Consider the following 15,693-nt stretch of genomic DNA (forward strand, 5'->3'; position numbering starts at 1 on the left):
TTCTTCAAGTAAATAAGATGTTCCCCTCTTTGGCTACAATGACCTGTGACCCATCACATTTGCATGGCAGGAATTTTCATCTTATGAGTGAGATGCCCAATGTTCTGATAACTATGGACTTCAATCCGTTTTTTTCCAAGCAGAGAGACGTTATTCATCCTTCATTGTGAAGAAGACCAATGACGTCATGAGGTGATGCCTTGTCTAATGCATGAACTAAATTTAAGTAAGGCAGATGGTTGCACAAAGTTGTCAGCCTCACCGTCTCTTCATTGAAGTCCAGCAGCAAGTCAAAAGTCAGGACAACTGGCAATGGCCCAGGATGCAGTGGATGGCCTTGGCATCTTCGACATCTGACCAACTCTAAGTACCCCACAGCACTTACTTTAGCCTTCTTCATGCCCTTTAGAACAAATTGTACTCATCCATGCGTGCCGCTTGGGGAAATTTTCCCGTGCTTAGGATAGACATCCCCCTAACTCACCAACAGATTTAAGGCCTATTGGTTATCCTCAACCTTGTTTTAGCTCATCTGCCAAAACGGTTTTACCAGGGTTGTAGCCACTGTGCATGCTACAGCTTCTTGGAGCCACAGGTGAGAGCTGGGTGACAGGTGGATACCAAAGATAGATAAGCAACCCTGAAAAGGGCTCAGCAAGCCCTCACACCAGAAGTGTTACTCCTCCCTGAGCGCCCCATATACCCCTAACAAGATAACAAGAACTGGAAGGAATAGGAGACACTAATAGCCTGGCTACCCAAAAAGAAATAAAAACAATTGAGTAAATTTCAGAATGTCCAAATTCTTAAGGTATGTGGTGTGTTAATAATTAAGCATTTATTAAATACTTGCTATGTGCCAGGCAATCTGCTAAATGCTAAAGATACAGAGAAAGGTAAAAGATAGTCCCTGCTCTCAAGGAGCCCATAATCTGATGGGGGAGACAACATGCAAACAACTATGTACAAACAAGCTATATATAACATAAATGAAAAATATTAAAAATGAGGGAAGGCACCGGAATTAAAAAGGTCATCCTGTAGATTAGGATTTTAATAGGATTTTAGCTGGAACTTGAAGGAAATCAGAGAAGCCAGGAGACAAAGATGAGAATGGAGAGTATTCCAGACATGAGGGACAATTAGTGAAAATCTCCCAGAGCCAAGAGATGGAGTGTCTTGTGTGAGGAAGAGCAAAGAGGCCACGGTCACTAGATCAGAGTATTTGGGGAGTGGGGTTGTAAGGTGTAAGAAGACAGTGAAAGAGAAATAGACCAGATCGTGAAGGACTTTGAACGCCAAACAGGTTTACATTTAATCCTGGGGGTAATATGGAGACACTGAATTTATGGAGGTGCAGAGTGACATGGGCAGACCTACATAATTTGACAGTTGAGTGGAGAATGAACTGGAGTGGGGAGAGACTTTTGGCACTAATCATCAGGCTACTGCAATAGTCAGGTATGAAGTGATAAGGGACTGCACCAGGGTCATGGCAGTGTCAGAAGGAAAAAGAGCATGTGTTCAAGAGATGTTACAAAGGTAAAATCCACATGCCTTAGTGATAAATTAGATACAGGGAGTGAGAGAAAGTCAGGAGCCAAGGATGACACCTAGTGTGTGAGACTGGAAGGATGGTGGTATTTTCAACAGTAACTGAGAAGTTAGAACAGGTTTGGGGAAGAGTTCAGTTTTAGACAGGTTGAGTTAAGCAGATGGCTAGCTAGACACAATGAGCAAGTCTTAAATGATTGGAAGAATATGTTTAAATTCTGCATAATTTTGTTGAGCTAAAGGTAATGTAAACACATTTAAAATGAGCAGTCAGAGGAGTATGGGATCATAAATTTATAATTTAACACAATTCCCTCATTTTATAGATGGGGAAACTGAGACCAAAGGAGTTTGAGTGACTTGCCCAAGGTCACACAAACAGACTATAACTATAGGTTCTCTAACTCCAGAGGTAGTGCTTTTTAATTCAAGTCAATAGGTATTTATGGATCCTTTACTGTGTGTCTAGCACTATTTTAGGCAGTCTTTGAGCAGGAAAAGAAAGTGAAGGGGAGGACAAAGGAAGAGACAAGGCATAAAAGAGCTATAAAACATGATTCAATCCATCACTAACTACTTATTAAATGCTTCTGTGTGCCAGACACTGTGCTGGCCACTGGGAATACAAATATAAAGAAGGAACAATCCCTATTTTTATGGAATTTAATATGCCAATAGGGAAGAGAACAATTACTCAAATGGAACTGTGGTCTCATTGATTTGGGAATTTCCTCCAACAGTGCAGATTGTAGCTCATGCATGCCTGCCCATCCTGACTGATGGAACTATGAAAAGCTTCATGAAGAACACTGTGTTTGAACGATGGCCTGAAGAAAGAGGAGAGATTTGTGATTCCTGCCCTCTAGGAATTTATAGTCTAATTAAAAAGATTAGGAGCATGCTAAGAAAAAAAGTTAGTAGTTAATAGCTTGGCTATTAACTATTCTAATAGTTAACAATTAATAGAATAGTTCATTGTATATGATTCAATTCCCAAATGAGTGATGCAGATAATGTGACATCTTCGTAGACTAGAGTGGTCAAGTGAGGCTTCATTTGATACTGATTTTGAAGGATACGTAGGATTTATGTCAAAGGGAGTCTTACTTGGTGGAAATATTAAGAAAAAAAGATAGATCTAGGAATGCGTATGATACCTTATAAACCACGAAATAATATATAAATGTTATATAAATATTATTATATATTCCCAAAGCAGTGAAGGGTCTAATCTGATTGAATTTGAAGAATCATGGTAGAAAAACAGTGTAGGACTAGATTATGGAAGGCTTTGAAATTTGCACTGGGAACTGGGAATCTTTATCCTAAGAGAAGTGTATACTTATTGAAGATCTTTGAGCAGGGAAATGATAGAAAAGATTAAAGTTATATCTTGAGAAGATTCGTGTGGCAGTAATGTGAAGAATACACTGAAGGGAGCAGAGCCTAGAGATAAAAAGATCAAGTAGAAGTCCATAGCAATTATACATTTTGGACATTACAAGGGCCTTTATTAACATGTTGCAGTGGGAATGGAGAGGAAGGCATAGATATAAGAGATTGCAGAGTGAAAAAAAATGACTGGAATGATTGGGGGTGAGGAAGAGCAACTGGAAAGAAAATAAGCTTGGTTTGGGACATGGTAAGTGTGAGATGGTGGCCAGATAGTAAGTTGGACATGTCTAACTTTTGGAGATATGGGTTGGAGCTTTCAGGTAAGTGATCAAGACCAGGTCATAGCACTCAGAATAACACAATGCTCAGCACTCAGTAGGAACTTAGTGAACAGCCTTCCAGGACTACGATTCTGTAATTTGTGGTCTACATATTCTTATCTTGGGTCATATTTTCTTGAATGTTAATTTTGAAAATTGCGGTATAATTCAATCAATCAACAAGCATTTAGTAAACATGTACTATGAGCCAGGCACCATTCTAGGTGCTGGGACTAGAGAGACAAAAATAAAAGTCTATCTATTATTAAAATGGAAAACATCCTTAGTAAGATTATGAGAATTCAGAACGTAGGGGGTTAGGCAATGGTAAATACTATAAAAGATGGAATTGCATCCAAAAATACCCCTACTGTTTGGAGAAATGAGCAAAAATAAACATGATGAAGTTCAAGTATGTCAACCAAAGGGAAAGGGTAGAAATGGAGAAGTTGAGAGCTACACCTTAAAGGACACTTAATAATCATGTGCCAACATAACAGAAAAAAAGCCTAGGACCCAAAATGGACTTTAACCTAAAAATGGTTATGCAGCATTTACATGGAACTATAGATACACAAAGAAAAGATCTATGGTTTCACCAGCATAAGGAACTCCCAGCATGAGAACTCTCTCCACCATAACTGTTTATGACTTAGTAGAAGAGTTGCCTGCAGCAGGCAAAAGTTTAGTGGCTTCATCTGGGCCAGAGGTTAGATTAAACCTTCCAAAATCCAAGCCTAGCACTCCATTTACTCTGCTGTGCTGCTTTTATATGTGAGGGATGTTCATTAGCAGATATTTTTGGTAGGGGAAGGCACAGGAACATAATTAAGTAATCCTTCCATTACATTTGGCATTGATGAGAAATTTATTAGGAGACTTCATCCACGTTGGGCTCCTTGTTTTAAGAAAACTGTCAAGAAATTGAATAGAGTGCAGAGGACATTAATGAAAATGAACATGTAACTGGAAATTGGACCTCTGAAGAAAGGTTAATGGATTGGGAAATATTTCTTCTGGAAGCAAAATACCAAAGGCTAATTCAATAAGGGTCTAAAATTTTAGAAACTTGTTCAGTGGAGCAGTTTGTCACCTTCACTGAAGGTAGAATCCTAGGAAATGACCTGCTGTGTGTTTAATAGCAAAAGGAAAATTGTTCAGAATTCATAGACACAAAAATTCATAGACCATTTGTGTCAATGATGAGCTCATCTTTCAGAAGCTAAAAGAGTAACAGGATCTGCTATTCAGCACTTGCCCCTGTCCAGTAAGAACTGATTATCACGTCAGAAGAGAAAAGAAGCAACCACACCATCATAGAGTTCCTCCTAAAGAGGGGAATGCCAGCCGTACCCAAGACCAAAGCTTCTTAATCTGGGACCTATGAAGTTGATTCTGTTTTAAAGTATATTAATAATTGGGTTTCAGTGTAATTGATTTCTATTATAATCCTATGTATTATATTCTATATATTTAAAGGAGTATTTGCAAAAGAGGTCTATAGGTTGCACCAAACTGCCAGTTAAATATATGACATAACAAAGGTTAATCCCTGCCCTAAACTTTGGGAGACAACATCATAAGATCTTAGCTTTAGAGCTGAAAAAAACTTTAGAGATCATCATTTATTTTTATAAATGAGGTAACTGAGGCTCAGAGAAGTTGTGGCTTGCCCAAGGTCACATAGGTAGTAGCAAAGTCAAGATTTGAACCCACTGACTCCAGATTTAGAGCTCTTTCAACTGTACCATTCTACCTCTTCTCTTTCAGCATAAAGAAAGGTGGGATCCTATAGCCTATGGTTCTGTGAGAGGAAGTGTACTCAAGAAGGAACTCAGAATAACAAAATTCTGAGTTCAAATCATCCTCCCTATGTACAGAGGGTATAATCATTGTAATTTTTATAATGTTTGATATCATATGTAGTCACTTAGGCTAAGTGGTCCTAATGGCCATAAAACATATAGGCAAAGACAGGTTGGTTGGTTGGTTGGTTTTACTTTTCCATTGCTTGTATCAAGCATCTAATGCTCAAAGCTTCTGAATGTATAAAACTCCTGGCTGACTCCACTAATTTGTGATGCCCAAGTTAACCAGTTCAAACCCTTTCCCAGTTTCTAGTCCTAATAAAGAAACTCACCCTCCCTACCCTCACCTAAGCCTGGTATGGATAAATAATCCCAAAAACTTCACCAAATCTGGGACTGATTAGGAATTCACCTTCCCATATCTAACATTTCCTATTCTCCATCAAGCCCATTTTTAGTGTATAAAATTTTCCTATCTAAACACTAACTTTGTATGTGTACTCCCCCCAAGATGACTCTCCTCCTTGCATTCCTTCCACTCTCAATAAGTTTCTTGTATCCATGGGGATGAACCTTTGTCTACATTAGCATGTAGCTTGGTATGTATGGGGGTTGGGGAGGTAGGTGGATGTTGTGGCGTGCTTTTTTGATGAGATGTTTGCTGCATTTCATAATAATAAATAATAATAAAGTTTTTCTTGTTTATACCAACTTCCTGTAAATCCCTGAACCCAGATCTTTGCTTTAACCCAAGTCCTGAGACCAAATAGAGGAGAGAGGTTTTATTATTTATCCTATTTCCCTTAGTAATTTGGACTTTTAAAAATAGCTCTTAGCAACTCATTTCAAGTGGCATCATCCAGATCCAACTTTCCCAGGGCTATTCCAGACTGACTATGTACAAAAATCTCCTTAAGTTCTAGGATTTTAGAGTTTAAGATTCATAAACACACACACACACACACACACACACACACACATCCCACAGTGATGTCTTTCACAGTCTCTGCTTAGGTTGTTAGCGGTTTTTTTCCCTCCCAACATAAGTTTCAGGAAACCTTCCTAAGGTTTGTGTTTTGATCAATAATTCTTTCATTAAGCTATTGCCAGGTATTAAAATGTTGAGTACCATATATGTGCAACCTTTATCACTTACATATTGAAACTCATTCCAATGCTAGACTCTAACCAAGCAGCATTTTCTGGAAATACACACTAGCCCAGCCATTTGAATCTGGTTGATCCCAATTCTGGTAGGGTATATATGCCATACTTTGACCCTCTAAGCTCTAGCAGTATCCATGTTCAGAGGACCCAACTGATCACCAATTGCTTTAGCCTTTTGGGAAGACCATCTAGTAATCACAGTAATGAATTCCTTGGGTATTTTACCTGCTGCTATAGAAAATGTGTGGTATCTATCTATCCATAACTAAGGCCATAGGCTTTTGGACTGTTCATTCTAGGCTAATTGAATATTATGCTACAGTATTATGGATTATAGGATCACAACCCGTAATTGAACAAGAAGCCACTTTCCAGCATACCCAATAACTGGTTATCATTGCTTGAAGACCATCAGTGAGAGCGAACCCCCTACCTCCCAGAGCATGAGTTGGATAATAGTGTGGTTAGGTACATGTATAACCAGTTGAACAGACATACCTAAAGCATGGTGCCTCAGGATATTATGAGTTCCCCATCTAGACCTTCACAGTCTACTCCTTGGAGTAGGTTTAAAATTCCCACCCAGGGGCCAAGCTATTCTGATTTATTAGAGCTCCCTTACATTTTCCAGCCCCTCAATCTGACCACACTCTTTCCCCTGGGTGCCATTTTTGGTACTGTGTCCAGTGGTCTTGGGAGTACCTCTCCCAGTCCTTCCACTGAGAACTATGATCAAGTCAGCACTACTTTTGCATTTGGAAAGATCATGTCAATTAATTGTTTTATTGTTCTACCATCATGACTTATCAAATCAAAGCACGGTTCCCTGACCACAACTCCCCTTTAAGCATTATCTCCGTTTCTTTCATATGTGCATCTGTGCAGGAAGGAGGTGTCTCGATTTTACATTTCAATCCCTGGCACTTAATATATCACCTTGCACTTATGGATTCTTTTTATCATTCATCATTGTTTGTCTGCAAGCAGGAGCTGGAATGCAAGTTTCTGGGGCATTTGGAGGGGGGGTTTCTGCTCAGGTTCATGTTGGACTAAATGATCTCAGAGTCCGCCAAGATTGCTAGATTCTCCAATGTCCTTCCTTTGTATATATATCCACTTTAACATCCTGGTTTATTTGGTTTTTTTTTCTAGACCCCTGTATAATACAATGATACCACTTTTTCTTTTCCAGGTTCTAGTGAAAAATAATAACCTCTCAGACAAGATCACAGTTTTATCAGGAAAAATTGAGGAAATCTCACTGCCAGAAACTGTAGATGTGATTATTTCTGAACCCATGGGCTACATGCTATTCAATGAGAGGATGCTGGAGAGTTACCTTCATTCCAAAAAATGGTTGAAGTCCAATGGTGAGTTGCCTAGGAGGCCCATACAAAGCACTTCCTCCTTTGGAAATTCTGCTAACTTTTCCACATTAGGGATATCTGAAAAGAATATGGCATTTCTGTGATGCTTTTAAACTGAAGTTCTCTGAAAAGGTCATGCAGAGTTGACAAAGATGTGAGAAATAGAGTCAGGAAAGTTAAAAGACTTGAGCCACAGAGGCCAGAAATCATAGGACCACTAATGAGTGGGTGGGGTTCCAGACAGTGAGTGCTCCAAGCTTCTCCTGCCATTTGGCTTTCTAAAAAAAGAGGTACATCATTAAAAAAATTTTCATGTGCAATTTAGGATGTTTTCCCATTAAAAAAACTTTTTTTGAGAAGTTGGAAGTGATCTTTCAGAAATGATGAGGATTTTAGTAGTTCCTCAGTTTGCTTCCAAGGATCCTTTATCTTTTTTGTGTGCCATGAAACCTTCTGGCAGTCTGATAAAGGCTAATATATGTCTTCTCGGGAGATAAAATAGAGTACCCAAAAGTCTTAGTGCAATTTTAAGCTATTAAAGCTTTAATTTTAAATCTTAATATATTAGTTGCTAATTAATACATTAATGTGACACTAAATTAATTATTAATATAATAAAGCTTTAGTAGCTTAAAACTGCACTGAGGCTTTTGGGATACCCTGTACATAGAATTATCAAAATACTTTTTAAGTTTACGAACCCCAAATTAAGAACTCCTGGGGACTTAATGGATGGTCTTCAGGCATAGCAGCGCTTAACACTATCCCTGGCACATAGTAGGTGATTAATAAATGCTTCTTGATGGATTGCTGTGTCTGGAAAAGATCTTGACCAAATTGCTTCTGGTGATGAGCCTCTCTACCTTTAGATTTTCCACCTTTAGCTTAGGCCCATTCTGGGACAGCAGACACACATAGTTCATCTTTGGCCCATACTCAAAGCTTTTCCAGCTTAGCAAAACCTGCCAGAGTTGGCATTCTATAGGCATAGCCCTTGGGAACCCAGGGGTCCCTCAGTACCATGATAAAGCATTGGAAGAGAACCTTAGCAAAGAGGCAATTAGATTGTGCTTTCTAGCTACCCAATACCTGGCGTATATTAGCTCATTGGAATCTTATAACAGCCCTGGGAGGTAAGTTGTATGGATATCACACCCACTTTAAAGAAGAAAATTGGAGAGGCAAGGTGACTTGCCTGTTAGGTCCATAGCCAGTACCAGAGCTCAAGCTCCAACCTTCGATTCCAGATGTGGTACTCTTTCCGTAAGTCAGGCTGTGCCCCTTTTACTTCTCTTGGATGATTTTATTGGAGGGTGTGAGTAACCACTTGCTCCAAAACCAGGTAGGATTTCTTGTTTTGTTCTATTTTGTTGCTGTTGTTATTTTCTTTCATTTTTAGCAAAATATACTCATACCTTTGAGGTGACTAAATACCTTTTATCAAATATGAACGTGTCTTCCCCATTTTGGAGCTCTATTTAGAGCCGTATTCCTTTGTTTTAAGACTTTGTCTTATGATAAAATTTGAATTTCTCTATCAGTGATTAAAAAAAAAATAATCCCAGCTTACTGGACCTCATACCTCACATTCCATCTCCTGTCACAGGGTCTTTGTAAAAGCAGTTCCTCCCACCCAATATCTGGAATATACTCTCTCCTCATAGCTACCTCATGGAATCCTTCTCTTCCTTCAAAGCTCAGCCCTTTCAGAGGTATTTCCTAAAGGAAACTTATCCTGATTCTCACCCTTCCTGCTCACCACCATTTGCTAGGGCCTTTACCCTTGAAAATTCTTCGGTATGTGTTTTTACACATATATGTGTATATGTGTGTGTATATGTTTTATATTTATCTATCTGTATATACATTTCCCCCAGTAAGCCTCTTCGGGGCAGGGTTTGTTTCACATTTTTAACCTTCACATCTTCAGTGCCCAACAGAGTAGCTGACAAATTGTAGGCATTTTATAAATATTTGTTTAATCGAATTGGATGTTTAACTATTCATACCTTATTGTGAATATGTTTATCCAAGTCAATAATTACGAGAAGATTCTGGGGGGCAACTAGGTGGCACAGTGGATAGAGCGCTGGCCCTGGAGTCAGGAGGATCTGAGTTCAAATCCAGTTTTAGACCACACACTTTACACTTACTAGCTGTGTGCCCCTGGGCAAGTCACTTAACCCCAATTGCCGAGAGAGAGAGAGAGAGAGAGAGAGAGAGAGAGAGAGAGAGAGAGAGAGAGAGAGAGAGAGAGAGAGGGAGGGAGGAGGGAGGGAGGGAGGGAGGGAGGAGAGAGAGAGAGAGAGAGAGAGAGAGAGAGAGAGAGAGAGAGAGAGAGAGAGAGAGAGAGAGGGAGAGAGAAGATTCTAGCACTACAAATAAAAGGGTAACTGGTAAAGGATGCAGCTGAAATGACTGATTCAGGGTCTCCAAAAGTCTTAGTAGTTTTAAACTTTTTAAAACTTTTAATAACTTAAATTTAAAGCCTTAAAAACTTTTAAATATCTTTAACGTTTTAAGCTTTAGTAGCCTGAAGAGCTTTAAGGTGCACTAAGACTTTTGGGACACCCTATATAAATGTCTTGTCAGCTTATGGCTATGTAGCTTGTTTCTGTCGTGTACACACACACACACACACACACACACACACACACACACACTGAAAATTCTCTTTATTGCTTGGATTCACAGTCACGTTTTAGCAAACTGGGAGTTTGTTCATGGAGTAGTTGTAGTGACAGGATAGGCTCTGTCAGAGGGAGTAAGTATGCAGCAGTTTGCGAGTCTGTGTGTGAACATTTACTTCAATTAGAGCAATAGGGAAACTAAATTCTGTGGCTCTGTGTGTTGTCTTCTGTTCATTAGGGATGATGTTCCCAACATCTAGTGACATTCATTTGGCACCTTTCTCGGATGAACAGCTCTACAATGAACACTACTCCAGAGCAAATTTCTGGTAATGTGATCTCCTTCGGGACTTTTTTATTTGCTGTATCCAAGGCCAGTCTCAGGTGTGGGTCAAGTAAGGAAGTCAGTGGTTTATTGGAAAAAAACATAGTTTGATTTTTTTTTTAAATCAATGGATCTGGGTTTAAGCCCTAGCCCAGTCTTTTATTAGCTGTGCGACCTTGAACATTCATCTCAAACCTCAGTTTCCTCATCTATACCATGGATGTCTTCATTGCTGAGCATACTTTCTAAACCTTAAAGCATTAAAAAAAAATTCATTGTGGCCTATTATTAGGCCCATGTGGCATTGCCTAATAACTCAATTTGAGGTACTCAGAAGAATCCCTTAGGTAAAAAATATTCCCTTATCTGCTTGCTGATATTGAAAATTGTACATTTTGTGATTCGTTCAAAACTTTGGGATAGATACAGAAAGACAGAGACAAACACAGAGAGACACAGAGTTAGATACAGAGAGACAGAGACTGACAAGAAAGGTGAATTCACAGTGAGAAAGGCCAACCTGCGTTGATAGTAATGCACATATATATGTGTATCTATATAGACATATAAATATCAGTGCTGGGATTCTTTCTCTCTCCCAGGTTTGCTTTTTATTTTTTTTCCAAAAAGTCAGCTTTTCCTGTTTATTCATTTTAGACTTATTTTGTAAAGTGCTTTTCTCAAAATTACCCTGTAAGTAGTTATTATCCTTATTTTACATGTGAGAAAATTTGCAATACCTGTCTCATCAGGGTATTGTAAAGAAACTGCCTTGCAGTCCTTTGCAAAGTTGCTTCACTTCCAAACCTCAGTTTTCTCACATGTAAACCTTAAAGATAGATCATAAATATGAGATATTACTATTATTATAAAACAATTTAAGTTTTACAAAACATTTTCCTTACAACAACCATGTAAGGTAGATATTGTAATATCCCTTTTAGTCACTATGCCCTAATTCAAAGGAATGACTCTAATAGGTATCTCTCACAGGCATCATGGCAGGCTGAGAAGGTAGAGCATCTGACCAGCAGATATCAGCCTCCTCTCATCTTGTAGATCTCAGCTCTTCCAGGAGTATGACACTGCTCTATTTTTGGGGAGCTACTCCTTATGCTGACCTATCTCTTTAGTGATTGGTTCTAGCTGGAGATGATTTACCAAATAAATTTGTTGAAATTGGCTAACTGTATGGGGAGGTGGGGGGGGGAGGGAATTTCATGTACTTAGGAATGCCTTGTCAGTTCCATTCCTGATTCCTCTCATTTTTTTCAACATGAACGATTAGTTCTTGTAAAGCATATGAAATCATGAATCTCATGCGTTGGGACCACACTTTGGAGGAGAGAGGTGTTAGATCAACATGCAGATATCCTTGGAAAGCTTGCTATGTTTATATGATGCTAAAACAATCCATTGTCCAACAGTGCAACAGTCCACTAGCTGTTGAGGTTTTTTTATGGGTTCATAGCATTTATAATTGGAAGGGACCCCACGGAACTTTGTCCAATCCCTTCCTTTTACAAATGCAGGAAGTGAAGCTAAGAGAGAAGTGATTCCTCTAAGGTCAAACATTTACTAAAATAGCAGAAGTGGTATTTATCTACATGGATGGCATCAAGTAGCTTAACAGAATCAGAATTTTAGAGCTTTAAGGGATCTTAAAGGCTCTGTCATTCAACAACTAGATTTCTAATAAGGAAATCAAGTTGTGACTTTCTCAAGGTCACAGAGTGACAGACCAGAGACCAGAACCCACTGCTGCTAACTCCAAATCCAGAGCTCTTGCCACTATGTCACAATGATTTTTGTCCACTGCTTGTTTTGGCTTTGTGAATGCACAACATGGAATGGGTGAAATTTTGGACTTCTCAGTGTGGCATGGTAGAAAAATCCCTATATGCAGAGTCAAAAGGCACAAGTTCAAATTCAAGTTTCATCCCTTACTAACTGTGTAAGTACTGCAAATCTGTTTCCCCATTTTCAGTTGTTGTGAAGATCAAATTCAATTCAATAAACATTTATTAAGTACCTATTATGGGCAAAGAAGTGTAGAAGATAGATGCTTGGGGATAAAAGAAAAGTCCCTGATCTCAAGGAGCTTTCATTCACAACAGATATACAATAGACAAATACAGATAATATACAAAGTAAATGCAAAAGTAACTTGGTGGGGAAAGAAGAGCACCAGCTACTTGGGGGATGGGGAAAAGCCTTGTCTTAAGAGGAAGAACTTGAGCTGAGCCTTGACTGAAACTCAGAATTCTAAGAGGTAAAGGAAAGGAAGAAGAGTATTTATAGACCACTTGTGCAAAGACATGAAGGTAGAAGCTAGGAAGTCATGTATGGGGAATAACAGGTAAGAGAGCTGGATTGGAATATAGTTTATGTGAGTGCTAATAATACAAAAAAGATAGACTGGAGGTTTTTGGTCAAGAGAATAGGAGGCAGACCACTCCAGAAAAAACTTGGAATTTACACCAGATCAAATAAGGATCAAGAAAACCATTTAGAAAACTACAGTAACTTCTTCTACCAACAATAAGTAACATCTTTTGTGTAGAACTTTATGGAAAGTCAGCCAGAAACCCACAGGCAGTAGGGAGAGAATCATTGGCAAAGCCAGTGCCAACACGAGCAAACAAGCCCCTAGTACAACCAGAGGTGGGCCAGAGACAGCAGTAGGCATCTAAGCTCTGTGTTTATAGGCAGCAAAAGCAGAGGGGCATCGAATGAACCTCAGTCTAACATGAACCAGACAAAGGATTGAACATGTGCATGCTCACACACATGCAGACACAATCAGTAGTGTAGAAATGCATGTATGCACATACACACAATAAGTATAGTGTAGAAATATGTGAAACTTAACAAGGAATCAAGCAACTGTTTAAGAGGAAAGATACTATCATGGAATAAGTGCAAGCAAAATTCTGAATTGATTCTGAATAGTTGATTTATAAAGGGCTGGGGAAAAAAGTATAGAGCTGGGATCTAAATTCCCAACTGTGTAATGACTAAAAAAACTGTGAGATAGGAATATATTGGAATGTTAATGCCCCCACAAGAAATGATGAAAAAATAATGACAATTTTCTGGGTACTATGAATTGACATGGGATATATTTAGCAGAACCCAGAGAATAAGTTATACAAGGATAATAATGTTGTAAAGAAAATTAACTTTCAAAGACTCAAGTACTCTGATCAGTGCAGTGACCAGTCATATCTCTACAGGATCTATGATGAAGGAAGTTACCCATCTATTGAAAGGCTGATCATTGAATCAAAGTGCAGAAAAAGACTTAAATATTTGGGCATAGGGGGAGAAAAAGAAAGAAATGTAGACTAGACCCATATTGTGAAGGGTTTTACATGAAATGTCTGTCTTGGAAAATTTAGCAATGAATATTTTTGGAAATAGCTGGTAGAAACCAGGCTGCTACCTGGATTATTCCCAAATGCTAATCTCATTAGCAACATAGGAACCTCAGTGTCCTACTCCTAGCTCTGCCTGTAAGTAGTTTTTGATCCTGGACGAGTCATTTATCCTCAGTACCCATTTCAATAAAATGAAGAGTTTGAACTAGATGATCTAAGATACCTTGCAGAGTAAAAATCCTATACCTGTCTCTTCTAAGATACTTTACAGTTGCAAGTCAAAAGGCATATGAGACAATACAGGATAGTGAGAACATTGAGTTTAGAATAAGGAGATCTGGCTTCACTTCAGGGCTCTGCCACTACATATTCACCTATGTGACGTTGGAAGAGTCACTTCCATGCACTTCCTATATTTTTTTCAGCTGAAAAATGAGGCGTTATTCTAAATGATCTCTTAGTTCCCTTCTAGTTTTGAATCCCATAATCCTACCAGGTACTTTACATGGGCTTCTAACTGGAATTCTGAGACACTTGGACCCTCTTGTAATACTTGAGCAGACCACTGTAGTGTGAAGCTGATAGCCAGCACCCATAGAATCAATAAGATTATCCAATTGTTTTGGGGGTTTTTTTTAATTTTTTTTTGTTTTGTCTCGCTTCTTTTCATCAGAAAAATGGAGCCTTTGGTTTAAGTTCTTAGGCCTTCAAGAATCATCTCCAATTCAAGCAGCTATTGCCTTCAAGTGGTAACATTTTTCTGTCTAATGGATCCCACTTGCATTGTGTTGACAGAAACTATCTCAGGAGTTCTCACCAATTATGGTTTAATTTTCAAGTTGAAATCTCATCCACACTTCCCAGGAAATGTACAAATGAGTTCAAAAAAGAGGAATGACCAGATATTATCTATTATCAAAAATCACAGGGCATGACTTATTTTCCCAGTCATACTTATGGATTATAAGAACCAGTGGAGCATATCAAACTGTACATCAGCTATCCCTAGGTCCTGTTCCATGACTAGTCTGCCTTTTTTTTCTAATCATATCTCTCTGATGTCATAATTAGCATAATTCTTCATTTGTAATGAGTCGCAGCTGGCTCAAGCCTGCCGTGTCCCTCTCCATTTATCTTTAGGTGACCCTCCACTTTACTTACTTGATGACCTTTTGAATCTATCAGTAAATCATCAACCATTTATTAAGTACCTACTGTGTGCTGGGCTGGCCACAAATACCAAAGTAAGACAATTCCTTCAAGAAAATTAAATTCTTTGAAGGCAGAGGGATGGATACAACAGATTCATAGGAAGGTAAATAAAAGTATATGCATAATATATACAAATTTATTTCAGTGGTGGTGGGAAAACTAACAACTTGGGGAATTAAGAAAAGTTCTCTTAGAAGATGTAAGCCTTGAAGAAACTAGGAGTTCTGAGAGTCAGAACTGAGGAGGGTCCCAGGAATAGGGGACATCTTGTATAGAAGTACAAAGGCAAGAAATGGAATGTCATCTATAGGGAACTGCAAGTTAGTCAGTTCCATGACCATGATATAGTCACAAAGCATCACAGGTTTATATGAAAATAACTAGCAAAAGGCCCCCTGGGTGTTGGGTGGACCCCTGTGAAAAAATTTATGGGAGAACATGGACACAAGTTGTATGAGATGAGAAAGCAATGGATTGCTTGCACTCTTCTTTAATGGAAGCAGTGAATAGAGTACAGGGCCTAAAGTTAGGAAAA

General features: G+C 38.7%; 1 protein-coding gene across 1 annotated transcript in view; it reads left to right on the top strand.

Annotated features, from left to right (window-relative positions):
- Positions 1-15,693, top strand: part of LOC110221664 (histone-arginine methyltransferase CARM1-like) — a 252,429-nt gene that overhangs the window by 200,908 nt on the left and 35,828 nt on the right. Inside the window, exons 6-7 of the mRNA XM_021006365.2 lie at positions 7,437-7,614; positions 10,480-10,570. Of these exons, the coding sequence (XP_020862024.1) occupies positions 7,437-7,614; positions 10,480-10,570 (269 nt within the window). The remainder of the gene's footprint in view (positions 1-7,436; positions 7,615-10,479; positions 10,571-15,693) is intronic.

The sequence above is a fragment of the Phascolarctos cinereus genome, unplaced genomic scaffold, assembly GCF_003287225.1.
Source record: "Phascolarctos cinereus isolate Bilbo 61053 unplaced genomic scaffold, phaCin_HiC Scaffold_4;HRSCAF=312, whole genome shotgun sequence".
NCBI lineage: Eukaryota > Metazoa > Chordata > Mammalia > Diprotodontia > Phascolarctidae > Phascolarctos > Phascolarctos cinereus.